The sequence below is a fragment of the Lonchura striata genome, chromosome 19, assembly GCF_050655825.1.
Source record: "Lonchura striata isolate lonStrDom1 chromosome 19, ASM5065582v1, whole genome shotgun sequence".
NCBI lineage: Eukaryota > Metazoa > Chordata > Aves > Passeriformes > Estrildidae > Lonchura > Lonchura striata.
The window spans coordinates 11,358,103-11,369,982 of record NC_140721.1 but is presented as its reverse complement, the minus strand read 5'-3'; the positions used below and the strand labels follow the sequence as shown (position 1 = coordinate 11,369,982).

General features: G+C 48.7%; 1 protein-coding gene across 2 annotated transcripts; it reads right to left on the bottom strand.

Moving 5' to 3' along the window:
• Nucleotides 1-784: 784 nt before the first annotated feature.
• On the bottom strand, nucleotides 785-5,063 carry LOC110475885 (C-C motif chemokine 5). 2 transcript variants are annotated; one of them, XM_085557665.1, is made up of 4 exons: nucleotides 4,792-5,063; nucleotides 2,417-2,490; nucleotides 1,861-1,972; nucleotides 785-1,392 (listed from the first exon to the last, which is right to left on the bottom strand). In XM_085557665.1, exons 2-4 carry the CDS (start codon nucleotides 2,487-2,489, stop codon nucleotides 1,305-1,307), a joined length of 273 nt encoding a protein of 90 aa, XP_085413791.1. In that variant the 5' UTR covers nucleotide 2,490; nucleotides 4,792-5,063; the 3' UTR covers nucleotides 785-1,304. The 2 variants fall into 2 exon arrangements, with proteins under 2 accessions (XP_085413791.1, XP_021396039.2); XM_021540364.4 differs by lacking the exon at nucleotides 4,792-5,063 and having other exon boundaries at nucleotides 2,417-2,852.
• Between the last annotated feature and the right edge of the window lie 6,817 nt (nucleotides 5,064-11,880).

Genomic DNA, 11,880 nt, shown 5'->3' with positions numbered 1-11,880 from the left:
GGGGAGGTCAGGAAACAACCTGAGCATATGCAGACCACTGTGGCACCAACAGGGCTTGGGGCTGTTTTGCAGACAGTTTGACTCACACTGGTTTTTTTGGTCCTAATAACTAGCTCTGACAGACACAGCCTGAATTGTTCCCACACCCTGTAGAGCTCCAGCAGGGAGATGGGACCAGCAGTTTCATTTCCTACCCACAAAGTTACCAGCCAAAGTTACCAGTCAACCACAGGCTGATAAAGGGCTTTTGTTGGTTTTACTTTGTGCTTTTTAAAACAAATGTTTTGTTTCCTGCCCAAGGAAGCTGCAGAACAACAGTGAATTGGTGCTTGTCTTGTAATAAACACTAACAGAGCATCCCCAGAGCTAAGCCTGGCTCAGGCTGCATTCCAGAGGAGCCTGTGCCAGGGATGTAGTCCTGGCCATCCCCCTTTCCTCTCACCATAGGGACACCCCTGAATCCCCACCCTGAGATTTCCAGGCATTCCTTTGCCAAATCTGCAGTGGCAAAGCTCCACTAGCTCCCAGCCTTGGCTATGATATGATGTGGGGAGGGGCTGGGAAGAAGTTCTGGCTCCACATAAGTGCAGGGACTGGGAGGTGCTGGGGCTGCTGCTGCTGTGGTGCTGGGATCAGGGAGGCCCAGCAGAAGAGAAGGCTTCTAGACCTAAGAAGGCTGGGGCACTTCCAGCTGAGAAGTTGTGTTTTTCCCCTACATCTCCGAAAATAGTTGTAGTGGGGTCCCTATTTTCCAAGCAGGAGGGGAACAAGGAGAGATGACACACAGAGAAAACAGCTTTATTCATTGGCACTAGCACAAAACAGTAGTTTGAGAACAAGGCTGAACACTGTGGTTCCACAACAAGCATCCTGTAAGTAACCAGGGTACCACTTCCTTCTCTAGGGACAGATCTTACTCACAGCATCTACTGCACTGTTACAAAATTCAGTGGAAAAACTTATCCTGGGCTTAGAAGACAGCACTCAGACCTAATTCCAACCCACAGATAGCTCTGGGATTAAATCCCCCTCCCATTCTAGCAATGGAGGCACAAGGTGGGCTCAGTTTAGCTACATCACACAGCAGGGCACCCCAAGATGGGTCTGCAAGACCAGAAGGTCTCCAGCATCATGGCTGTCCTAAGCGTAGCTGAATTATTGTGGATAAATTACACCTTTGCAAGGCAAAACAAGCTTCCAGGGTCCCAAGGTGGCTCAGCAGGTTCTGGTGCTTGGCAGTGGTGTTCCTAGGTCTGTGCCAAGCTCTCATGGGTGGTCTGGCAGGACTTCTCAGATTCCAGTGCTCATTGCATCTCCAGGCTGTTCACGTATTCCTTCACCCACCTGGCATCAGGGTTAGCACAGACCTCACGCTTCTTCCTGGTCACAAACCTGGCAAGTCATCAGTTCAGGGGTTACAGTCTCAGGGGGTAAAAGGGGCACGAGGGTCATGTCATTGGGTCATTTCCCACAAACTATCCTGGAGCTGCAGAGCCTGCCTAAAACCCAGGGGGAGGTCAGGGTCCTTTGGGAGAACCTGCCGTGCTCAGATATTCTTCTCCTTGTCCTGTGCAAGTGTGGGATGTTGTGTGGATTGAGTTCATCAAGCTCTGGAAGGTCCTGCTGGCTCCTGCCCTGCTTCCCATGCCTTATTCCCAGCATCAGGACACTCCAAGGGGACCGAGGGACCACTTATTTCTCAGCTGAGGAGGGTGAGGGCTTACACACTGCACATGGAACCTGGGTGGCTGCTCCCTTCCCCCAGGGATGATGCCTCACAGCATCCTGCCCTGTTAGATGTGAAGCCAGGAGCCCAAAGGCTGGCAGAGCCTCCCCTCAGGGCCCAAAGCTGATACTTACACGACTGCTGGCTGGGAGCACTTGCTGCTGGTGTAGAAATACTCCTGCACGTGATTCTGAGGCAGCTTTCGTGAGATGTAGCTGAAGCAGCATAAAGCCATGTCAGACCCCACTGGAAGAGATCAGGAAATCCAGCCTGAGATCATTTCTCAATAAATTGTACACCTCCTTAATCAGCTGAACTGCCCCTTCTCCTCCTGTTTTCCCTAAAAATCAGCAAAGCATTGCTGTGAACAAGAAATGTGATAAAAATATTTCTAGGATTGTTTGTTAAATGCTTTACACTAATGTCCCAGGGTAAAAATCCCTATTGTTACCCTGTGTCCTCTCCTAAGTTCCAGCAAGAAAATGAGGGTAGAGAAAACCTGAAAATTTTGATACCAGTAAAATTAATCCCTAAGATGAAATTAGAAAGGAAGACCAGTCCAAATAAATCAGGAGAAGTTATTCAAACAGGTTTCCAACATTTGCAGCTGACTTTTGTGAGTTCTGCTCCAAATTACAGGCAGTCAGAGCAAAAGTTCACCCCAGGAGAGCAGAGGGATGCTGTACTCACATGGAGCAGGAAGGGCCTGAGAAAAGAGGTCAGCAACCAGGATGATGGAGAGGCAGAGTGTGGAGATGTTCATCCTGGACAGGGATAAGCAGAGGCAGGATCAGAGAAGGTTCCTCCTGTTCCTTTTATGAGGTGCTGGCTCAGTCTTTGCTTTTTATAGGTACGGTGGTCAGTCAGTGAGATTTGAAGGCAAATGTGGAATTTCCAAAACATAATAGAGCTGATGTCATGGCACCTTTGCCTCAGAAATACTGGAGAAAAAAAAAAAATACAGAAGCAGCTGCTTGAGGAAGTAGCAGAATAGCCTTTGTGTGAAGGCTAAGTGTGAGCAAATCAGCCTTCAGTGGCCAAGACAGGATGTAAAACCACCCTTGAGCAGCAGGTTCACATGTGTATAATCCAAACCAGCTCTGCTTATCAAAGTCACCTCAGCATCGCCACCAAATCACCAGGAAGACCCAGCTCAGCCTCACCTTCAATGAACCAGCTCTGGGGGTCAGGGGTGCTTAGAACCTCAAATGGAAGGTGCAGGTCCCACCAAGGGATCCCTTCTCCAGTGGTGGGTCTGGGAAATGTCCAGGGTGGTTCCAGGGGGTCAGTGAGGGCAGCATGAGCAGCAGGAATACTCAGTCTGGAGACTGGCTATAGATCCAAGCTGGCAGTCTTGGCACCATCAAGCACAAAATCCTCAGTGCTGTGCTTTCAGTGTGGGGTTGTCCCCTCCAAACCCCTCCCAACAATCCCAGTAGGGGCTGAGCTTGACTGGGAATCCTACCTGGATTGGCTAACTCTACAAAGAGCATCTTCTCCAAGTGCCAGTGGGTTTGGTTCCAGGTGGGATGCAGAGGGCAGAGCAGGAGCCTCCCCAGCCCAGGGAGGGACTGAGAGACTCCAATCCCTGGTGCCCACCTGCAGTCACAGGGGTCATGGCAGGGACTGCACAGATACCCTTGTCACTTGCCATGACATGATGGGTTCCCCAGGTTGTGCCAGGGTGCATTTCCTCTTTTTCCACCTCTCTACTTTGTGACAAGCCCCCATTTTGCCAGCTCAGAGCCTGTGGTTCCTCTGGGTGTTTTCCAGCCCAGCTGCTGCTCACAAGGTGCCATGAGCTCGTATTTCTTGGATTTCCTCACTGACCCTTGGACCCAGTGCTGCAGAGTGCTGCCACTCTCCTTCTCCCCCACTGGCCTCATGGGTCTGTGGGGGCACTCAGAACCTTCCCAGTGTACCCTCCACCACCCTGTCCCCATGGGTGGGGACAAGGGTTGCAGGAGGGTCTCCAGGGCTGTGCCAGGCACCTTGCTGGGGTGGGCAGGAGCCCATGTTTTTTCCAAATCATCCTCCCAGGAGGCATCCATGTACTGTCCTGAGGAACCTGAGGACATTTCAGGAGCAGGAGCTGGAGCTGAACCAAGTGCCTGACATCATGGGGCTGTCACAGATGCATGGTGGTGGCATTTTGGGGCAGCACAGAAATGTGCTGCAGGTATTTAGGCTTTGCAAAGGACAAAATCTCAGCTGGAATTTGACAAGGGACACTCCCTCTCAGAGATGGGGAGATGGATTATTTATTGCTACTGCCATATTTTATTCCAGAATTGTGATTAGTCTGTTGGCATGGCTAATTGATGTGAGCAGTGCTTATGACCCAGATCCATGCAGGGTGCAAAGAAAGGCAGTGGGACTCACCCTCATCTTCTCAGCAAAACAACAACAACAACTGCATTTCATGATGAGCCTCATCCCCTCTGCCCCAAGGCTGATCCTGGGGCTGGGATTTCTCTTTCCAAGGAGCATTGTCTGTAGAAAACGCCTGTTTTTATGTCCCCCACCTGCCTTGCCACATGGCCCTACAAAGGGCTCCAAAAAGCAGCTGCCATGCTGTGTCACCTCCCTGCTGCCTGTGGTGAGTGGCAGAGATGGAACTGTCCTGCCTTGGGACGTGCAAATGAACCTGTTTGGTGTTCCCAGATCTGCTGGCAGATGAAAGATCTGTTACTGCCTGTGACATAATTTGTGACAGGGTCAGATCGAGATCTCAGAAACCACAGGAAGATTCTGATGCTCCCCCAACCACAAGGCAGCCAGAGCTCACTCTCTGTCATAGCTGCTAAGGGCAACCAAAACCATGACATCTGATTATTCCTCTGACAGCGCAGCGTAACTTCTGCTCAGCTTGGTACAGCCTCCCCCTTCCCTGCCCCAGACATGCCCAAGGACTGGCACAATCCTTTAGGATCATCACACGGCCCAGCCTCTCTCTCCCTGCTCATCAGGAAGCCACTTTTTTTCCCCTTCTGTAGGGCAAAGGAAGACAGAAGTCTCCACTCCCCCTACGGACTCTCTGTAAAAGGGAATCACCTGCTGGTTACCTGCTCTTCACAGCTCCAGGTCAGGTTCCAGAAGCTCGCCCCTAGCAGCTGTTTTCTCACAGACAAACAAGATGACCAGGTTACTGCAAATCTGTCAGGAATGGGGCTCCAGGCACACTCTCTGTCCAGCACCAGGGCTCAGATCAGTTTCCCTTTCCCAGGAAAGGCTCTGCTGGCAGTCAGCCTGTAGCTGGACTTTTGTTCTTCTCTCCAGGTGACTCTGGGGAAGCTCAGGCTGTGCACTGGGGGTCAATATTTTTGTGTCCATGACACTGTGCCCAGTGTGGCACATGTCACATGAGCCTGGCAGTGCTCAGCAGCCCCAAGGAGGCCATGATCCAGCAGCAGCAGTAAAACCTCCCTGGTGAACCTCCAGAGGATGCTACACCTTTTCCTGAACCATTTGCTATCACTGCCTTCCCCAAACCTGCTTTCAGTGGTGGTCAGAGTCATGGCACTACCATCTCCAGCTTCCCTGGCCTACAGAGGTGGGGTCCCCTTGCACAGAGAGCTTCCTAATGCCACAGGCATTCCTACCAAGTCCCCCAGAAAGGCTGTGGCATCCATCCCCTCTGGTCCTCTCCTTGAACTGCAGGGAGCAAGTGTCCCTGTCCCTTCAGGGCTTGGTGGATGCCACCAGCAGGTGATTCAGGTGTTGGCCACTCTACACTGGTGGTCACCACTCCTCCCTGGTGGTCACTACTCATTTCTGGTGGTCTAGTGGTCAGGTTTTGGCACTCTCACTGCTGCAGCCTGGGTTAAATTCCCAGCCAGGGAAGGTGTTCCTGCAGCCACCACAGGCCCCAGATTCTGCCTGAGTGGCTCTGCTCTGTCCTGGAGCAACTCCTGGGGCTCAGGGTTCAGAAGCTCCCAGTGTGTGGGGCTGGGTCAGAGTGGGATGAATTTTGGGGGGTGGTAACAGCCTCCTGTCCTCCCACTGCCATCAGGCAGAAGCTGCCAGGGGATAATACCCCTGTGGTGGGGGTGAGCAGGGTGGGACAGGATGGAGGAGGCTGGGGCTCATGAGCCAGTGCCCCCATACTTACCCCTGGGGTGGTGGTGGGGGGGGGTTAACACTGTCTGATGCAATACTGGGGACTGGGATGGTTTATGTCCCCTTCTAATGCCTTGGCCACTGTTTGGCCCCATTTCTCCCAAATGCTTTGTCATGCCAGGAATCGTTGGAAGGGAGGGAATTGGCATGATAAAAACATTACCCTGCCTCCACAGGATTTGCTTCTTATCAGCCTCTGCCCTTTTCCCTTTAAAACATTTGAGGCATTAGTCTCTGGCTATCAGTGACACAATAAATCACAGGGCTCTACGAGTTTAAATAAAGTTCAGACTATCACTGCAGAGTGACAGCTGTAGGGAGCTGGGTGATGAGCTTTTGAGAGCAGGGTGAAACAGGTGCACAGAGCTGGGTGAAGGGCTGCAGAAGGCAGGGTGATACATTTATGGAAAGCAAGATGACACCTCTGTAGGGAGCAGGGTGACACCTCTGTGGGGAACAGGGTGACAGGACGCAGAAAGCAGGGTGACACATCCACAGCTGTAGGGAACAGGGTGACAAGGCTGTATGGGGAGGGGACATGCTATTGCAGGATTTCTTCCTGTGGTAAGAAGAGATGCAGGGCTGCTCCTCTGAACACCCTCCTAAAGGTAAAGGGTCCTTGGAGATCAGGGCCAGAGCCAGAGCCAGGATGGAAACACTCTCCTTGAGAGAGTGTGACTGCCCTGTGTCTGTGTGTCCCTCCTGGGGCCAGGGCGATGGGGACTGACAGTAAAACTCCTGCTGTGAGCAAGACTTGAACCTGCATAGGGAAACCTTCACCACCTGGCCACCACAGAAGCTTGCCCAGGCTTTGTCTGCAGGAGTCCCTGGCTGTAACCCTGCCCAGCAGGAGCTGGTCCCATCCTGGACATGGCTGCTGCCATCCTTGCTTCACATCCAGCTCAGGGACTGCTGTTGGTGCTGCCGCCCTGCACAGAGCATCCCAGCAGTGCTGGGAATGGGAGCTGGGCACTGACCACAACATCAGTGGAGATGAATGGGGATGGACATGGTGGGAGGTCTGTGTCCTGTTTTGTCTCCTCATATCCAACAAGAAACTTGTCCCAGGACAACTATCCCCAATCTCATTTTCTAGCCTGGAAATATCCCAGCCTTCTTCATCCCCTCTTCCCACAATTGTATCTGTGCACTGTGGTCACAGAGGAGATATTGAATGAATATAAGAACAAAATTATTTAAGAGTGACTGCCCAAGTTCCTCATCCATTTCCTTAATTATACCCTACCAAGTGTTCCTTTTAATTTCCATATTATTTTAAAATTTTCACAGTACGCTTTGGAAAAAGCGTTCATTAATTTACCTTTAGAACTTATTTAAACTACATGATCTTTGTTGATTTTTGTTTAACCATTTTCCCATGTTTCCAACTAAATTTCTTGACTAAAAAATTGTTCTTTATATTCTTGATACTTTAAAATAATCTGCTTATTAAGTCATATATTAGAGAGATAGGATTCACTCTGTCCAGTTAATACCCACGGTTGCATAAAATAAAATGAATAAAACCACATCTCCATTCGCTGATCACATCCTACAGGAGGAGCGACCTCCAAAATCACTTTCAAACCCCAGAAAGCCAGAACCTGCAGATTCCTCAGTGATTCATGCTTCAAGCCCAGTCTTACTTCAAGATAATTCTGCTGCAATTCCTACTCCCGACCCTGATTCCGTATATAATAACTTTGTACATTTTATATTAAGTTTCTTACATTAAGAAGATCCTTACCCCATGTGTTATGGTCATAAGTAATTAATTTTTTCCTGATAAGTATTGAATTCTTTTCTGTTGCTGTAGTAATTTGTCATATACTAAAGTCTGTTATATGATAGATTATATATATGATATGTTACATAATAGATTCATTAATTTGTTTTGAACTCCAGAACTCTCCTCTCTTTTGTAAAAAGAAACAGGGAGATGTTGTGCTGTGTTTTGCTTTGAATCCATGTTTGCCCCCGTTCTCCTGCCTAATCCACTCCCTTTCCCAGTTGCCAGTTTTCCCAAGCCCTTCCCTAACCTCCTCCCTTCCAAGTTGTCAATCTTCTCTATCCCTGCCCCTTTCTCCAGAGAGTTCTGTGTCTGTCTGGATGCCCTCGACACCCCATTCGTTACCTTGCATTATTCCCCCCCTCATTTTCCCTGATAGGCTCATAGGCTATTTGTCCCACCTTATATTCCTCCCTTACCACATCCTCATTGGTTCACTTTCCTACACCCCTCCTCCTGAGTTGCTGTATAAAAACTTCTGTCCACTGGATTCCTGGAGTTGTGTCCAAAGGCTGTACAAGAGCTTTCCTATGTCACTGACACTCCATGCCCCTCCCATGGGGATTTATCAGCAGGGACTTACACATTACCAGACCCCAAAATGGGGTCTGGAGTGGTCGACCATGATATCAAAAGGATGGGAGGGTCCAGACCACAGTGGCAGGACCTGGAGGTAACCAGAGTGGGAACAGAGGGACCTGGAGAGCAGTGGCACCTTATCAGAGGATGCTGAAGGGGACTAGACCTGAAAAAAGGAGGTCTGAGGGGGTTAATGAGGTTGAAAAGTGTGGTCTGGAGAGCTCCAACAGAAGCATCCTGGAGGAGACTGGAGGACACAATTTTGTCCGTCTGTTTTTGCAACCTGGCTGGGCTCACACTTCCATTGCACTGGTCAGAATTGCCCCAGTATTCTTCTGAATCTTTCATCTTCTTGACTTTTCCCCTTATCTAATCTTGTGTCGTTGGCAGTGAACAGCTATTTTCATCTACAGTTCTTGTCATATTTACAGACAAAACAATCTTGCCTGGTTAAAAGAACAGGATGTGTTTACAGAAAAGTCTGAGTTCAACAGAGAGCTGACAGCTCTTGTAATAAATGACAATTTACAGTATTATGCAATAGAGAAAACCACAAGGTGTGTCATGAGGTAGAGCTTCTAAATCAAGGAAACATTCAGACTCTCGTTTTCACCCTTTAATCTTCCAAGTTTCAGGAAACAGCGACAGCCTCGCCTGAGCATCGATTTCGCTGGTCCCAGCACATAGCTCTCACTATTCCTGAGGAGAGGGAATGGCTTCAAGTCGTGCCAGGGGAGGTTTAGGTTGGATATTAGGAAAAATATTCACTGAAATGGTAGTCAGGCACTGGAACAAGCTTCTCAGGGCAGTGGTGGTATCACCATCCCTGGAATTGCTCAAAAAACACGTGTCTCTTGGGGACATGGGTTAGTGGTGGCTTTGGCAGTGCCGGAGGAATGGTTGGATTAAATTGTTTTAAAGGGTTTTTCCAACCTAAATGATTTTGTGATTCCTTGATTCGCTGTTCCCTCCCATGAGCTGATGCAATGTCAAAGACACTGGTCTCACCATAAACCAGCGTGTCACTGGTTGCAATGTGAGGGCATAGGATCATCCAGAGGAGCCTTGGAATACCAGGGAACCCCTGCAAGCTCTGTCCATACAGACATTCCTTCACATGGTTAAGCACTGAACCAAGCCACAAAATCTGTGTTCCTTTTTTACTTCTATTCACATATTTAAGAATTTTTCTTCTTAAGAATTTAAGCTTCAGTCCAGGAAAAATCCTCCATGGCTGTGGATGACTCCCATATCTCCCAGCTGTGGGGCACAATGCAAACTTCAGTGGGATCTAAAGCTTCTTCCACTCTTTTTGCTTAAATAAATCTCTGGAGTGTTTGAAGCCTTGTGTGCTCCCAGTAGCTTTCCAGGGGCCTGGCAACTGCTCCTGCTGTGTCCCATATTTCCAGATAAGATGGGAACTGATTCCAGAGCAGGAAGATACATGGAAAATGGAGAAACCATACTCCTGCATTCTGTCTTTACTCCTGCCAGCCCCATCTCCAGAGAAGCCATCGCCCCCTTTCCCTCCTGAGCATGGCATCACAGTCTGGAAGAGAAGTGGAAGGGATGGAAGGAAGGTTTACTAAAGAATGGGGCAGGAAGAAATTTGGTTCCTGAGGGGGAGTTGAAAGTTTTATTCAGGGAGTTTGGTCCATGGGAAGGGAAATAAAGCTTCAGCCCCTGGGGAAGTATTGTTGCTCTTATGGAAGAAGTGTTCTAGCTGCTGCTCAGGACTGGAGTCCCATTTAGGCCTTGCAAGAGGAGCATTTTCTATGGCTGGATGTGCAGTAGCTTGTCCTGGTGTGTGTGGTGGATCCTACCACTCTGCTGGAAAGTCACAGATGCCTCTTCATGGCTTTCCAGCACTGAGCACTGGGCCTCTGGCTTGAGGGAGGTCTGGAAGGAGCCACCAAGCAGCCTGTCCTCACTAGTGTCTCCCCAGTCCCTTGGGCTCACCTGGAGCACCTCCCATGGCTATGAAGAATCACCATGGCAGGTGGGGAGATGCACCAGAGAGGCTTCTTAGCCTTGGGTATTGAGTCTTTAAAGGAGAGGTGATAATGTCACTCCTGGGCATCACACAGCTGGACACACCCCTGAACGCCTCTGTAATTCTGTGGTGCCTCATCTTGAACATCCCTGGTTGCTGCTGCCACTTATCCTCTGGATTTCTCTCTCTCGGGGTTCCTGAGGGTCAGGGTGACCCCAAGAGAGAACTGAAAAGAGTCTTTGCATCCCTAGCCCGAACGCAGTTAAATGAGGAATCTTGGAATGCTTCCAGTTGTGCTTGCAAGGTTGTTTATTTCTTCTCATCTGTAATATTTTCTCTCTGACCTGCTGAGCTCTGGCTAGCAAGGAGGCCATAACATTCTGCATGCCCTCTCAAGTTTTATATCAAAAGTTACATGTACTATGTTTACCATTTATTACCATACCTAACATTTATGTTGGACAGTGTGTCCCTACCTTAAACCAATAGAAAAGTGTCACTATCACAGCAAGACATGGAGGAGAAGAAGAAGGAGAAAAAGACTAGGACATGCCCAGATTCCTCCATCTTGTACACCCTTGAACCCCAATTTGAAGATCCCAAAATTCTATTTTTCCACCCTGTGTTAGTTCAAATATCACACTACTGAAACCCTTGTCACTTGTAATTCCCCATACAGAGTTGACAGCTTTCCACGGGCTAAAGTTGAAGCCGCAGACGTTTTTGACTTCTTGCCAGGGTCTCCGAGACCCCTGCTAGGGTCTTGACACAGCCAGGCCAGCTAGAGGGATTCCTGGACTCCAACATTATCCATAAAGTATTAAAGTTTTCTTTTAGTGTTGCAGCCTTTCTATCTTTAAACCTGGACAATCTGGTTTTATCAAACGTCAGCCCTGTGCTGCTGGGAAGCTTTCCTCCTCTAGTTGCCCTACAATTTCTGCGCTGTAACCTATTACTTCTCACTTTTATCTGTTTCATCCTGCTCACTCCATCCCTTTATAAGCTCTGCCATTCTGTTGGAGCAGGAAATGCACTGGATACAGTTATGTAAACTTGTGCCCTGGCCAAGGACAGATTGGCTTGTACAGCCTATAGGCTCTCAGTTTGTAAATAAATCCACAGTTCATACAGGAAAAATACACCATGAAGAGGAAACTTTGTACGTTTGAAGTTGTACCCAAATTAAGTCCTTAAACATTATTAAACTTGAGGCCTCATGGTTCAAACCTGGGATTTAAATGTGTCTCTGTCACTTAAGGCCAGGTTAAATGGCGCTTGGAGCAAACTTGTCTAGTAGAAAGTGTACCTGCATGTGGGATGGGGTGGAATGAGATGACCTTTAAGGTTCCTTTCAACCCAAACCAGTCTGGGATTCTGTGATTCTATGATTTCTATGAACTCAAAGCTGAAGGAGCTCTCAGGAATATCAGAGCTGTCAAATGAGGAAAGGGAGGATGTTGCCTTTTGCCAATAGGATTGCAATATGATAGGAGTGCAATAATAAGCTCTTTGTTTTGTTTGTGTTGCTGGAGTTTAATGAACCCTTGTTCCTAGAGCTGCATTTTAGCAAACACCATCAGTGGTTTACACAGCTCTGGGTTTATACTGGGATTTAGGGGTGAAGATCTGCAGCCTGAACAGGACCAAGAAGTAATGCTAGCAATACCAAGAGCC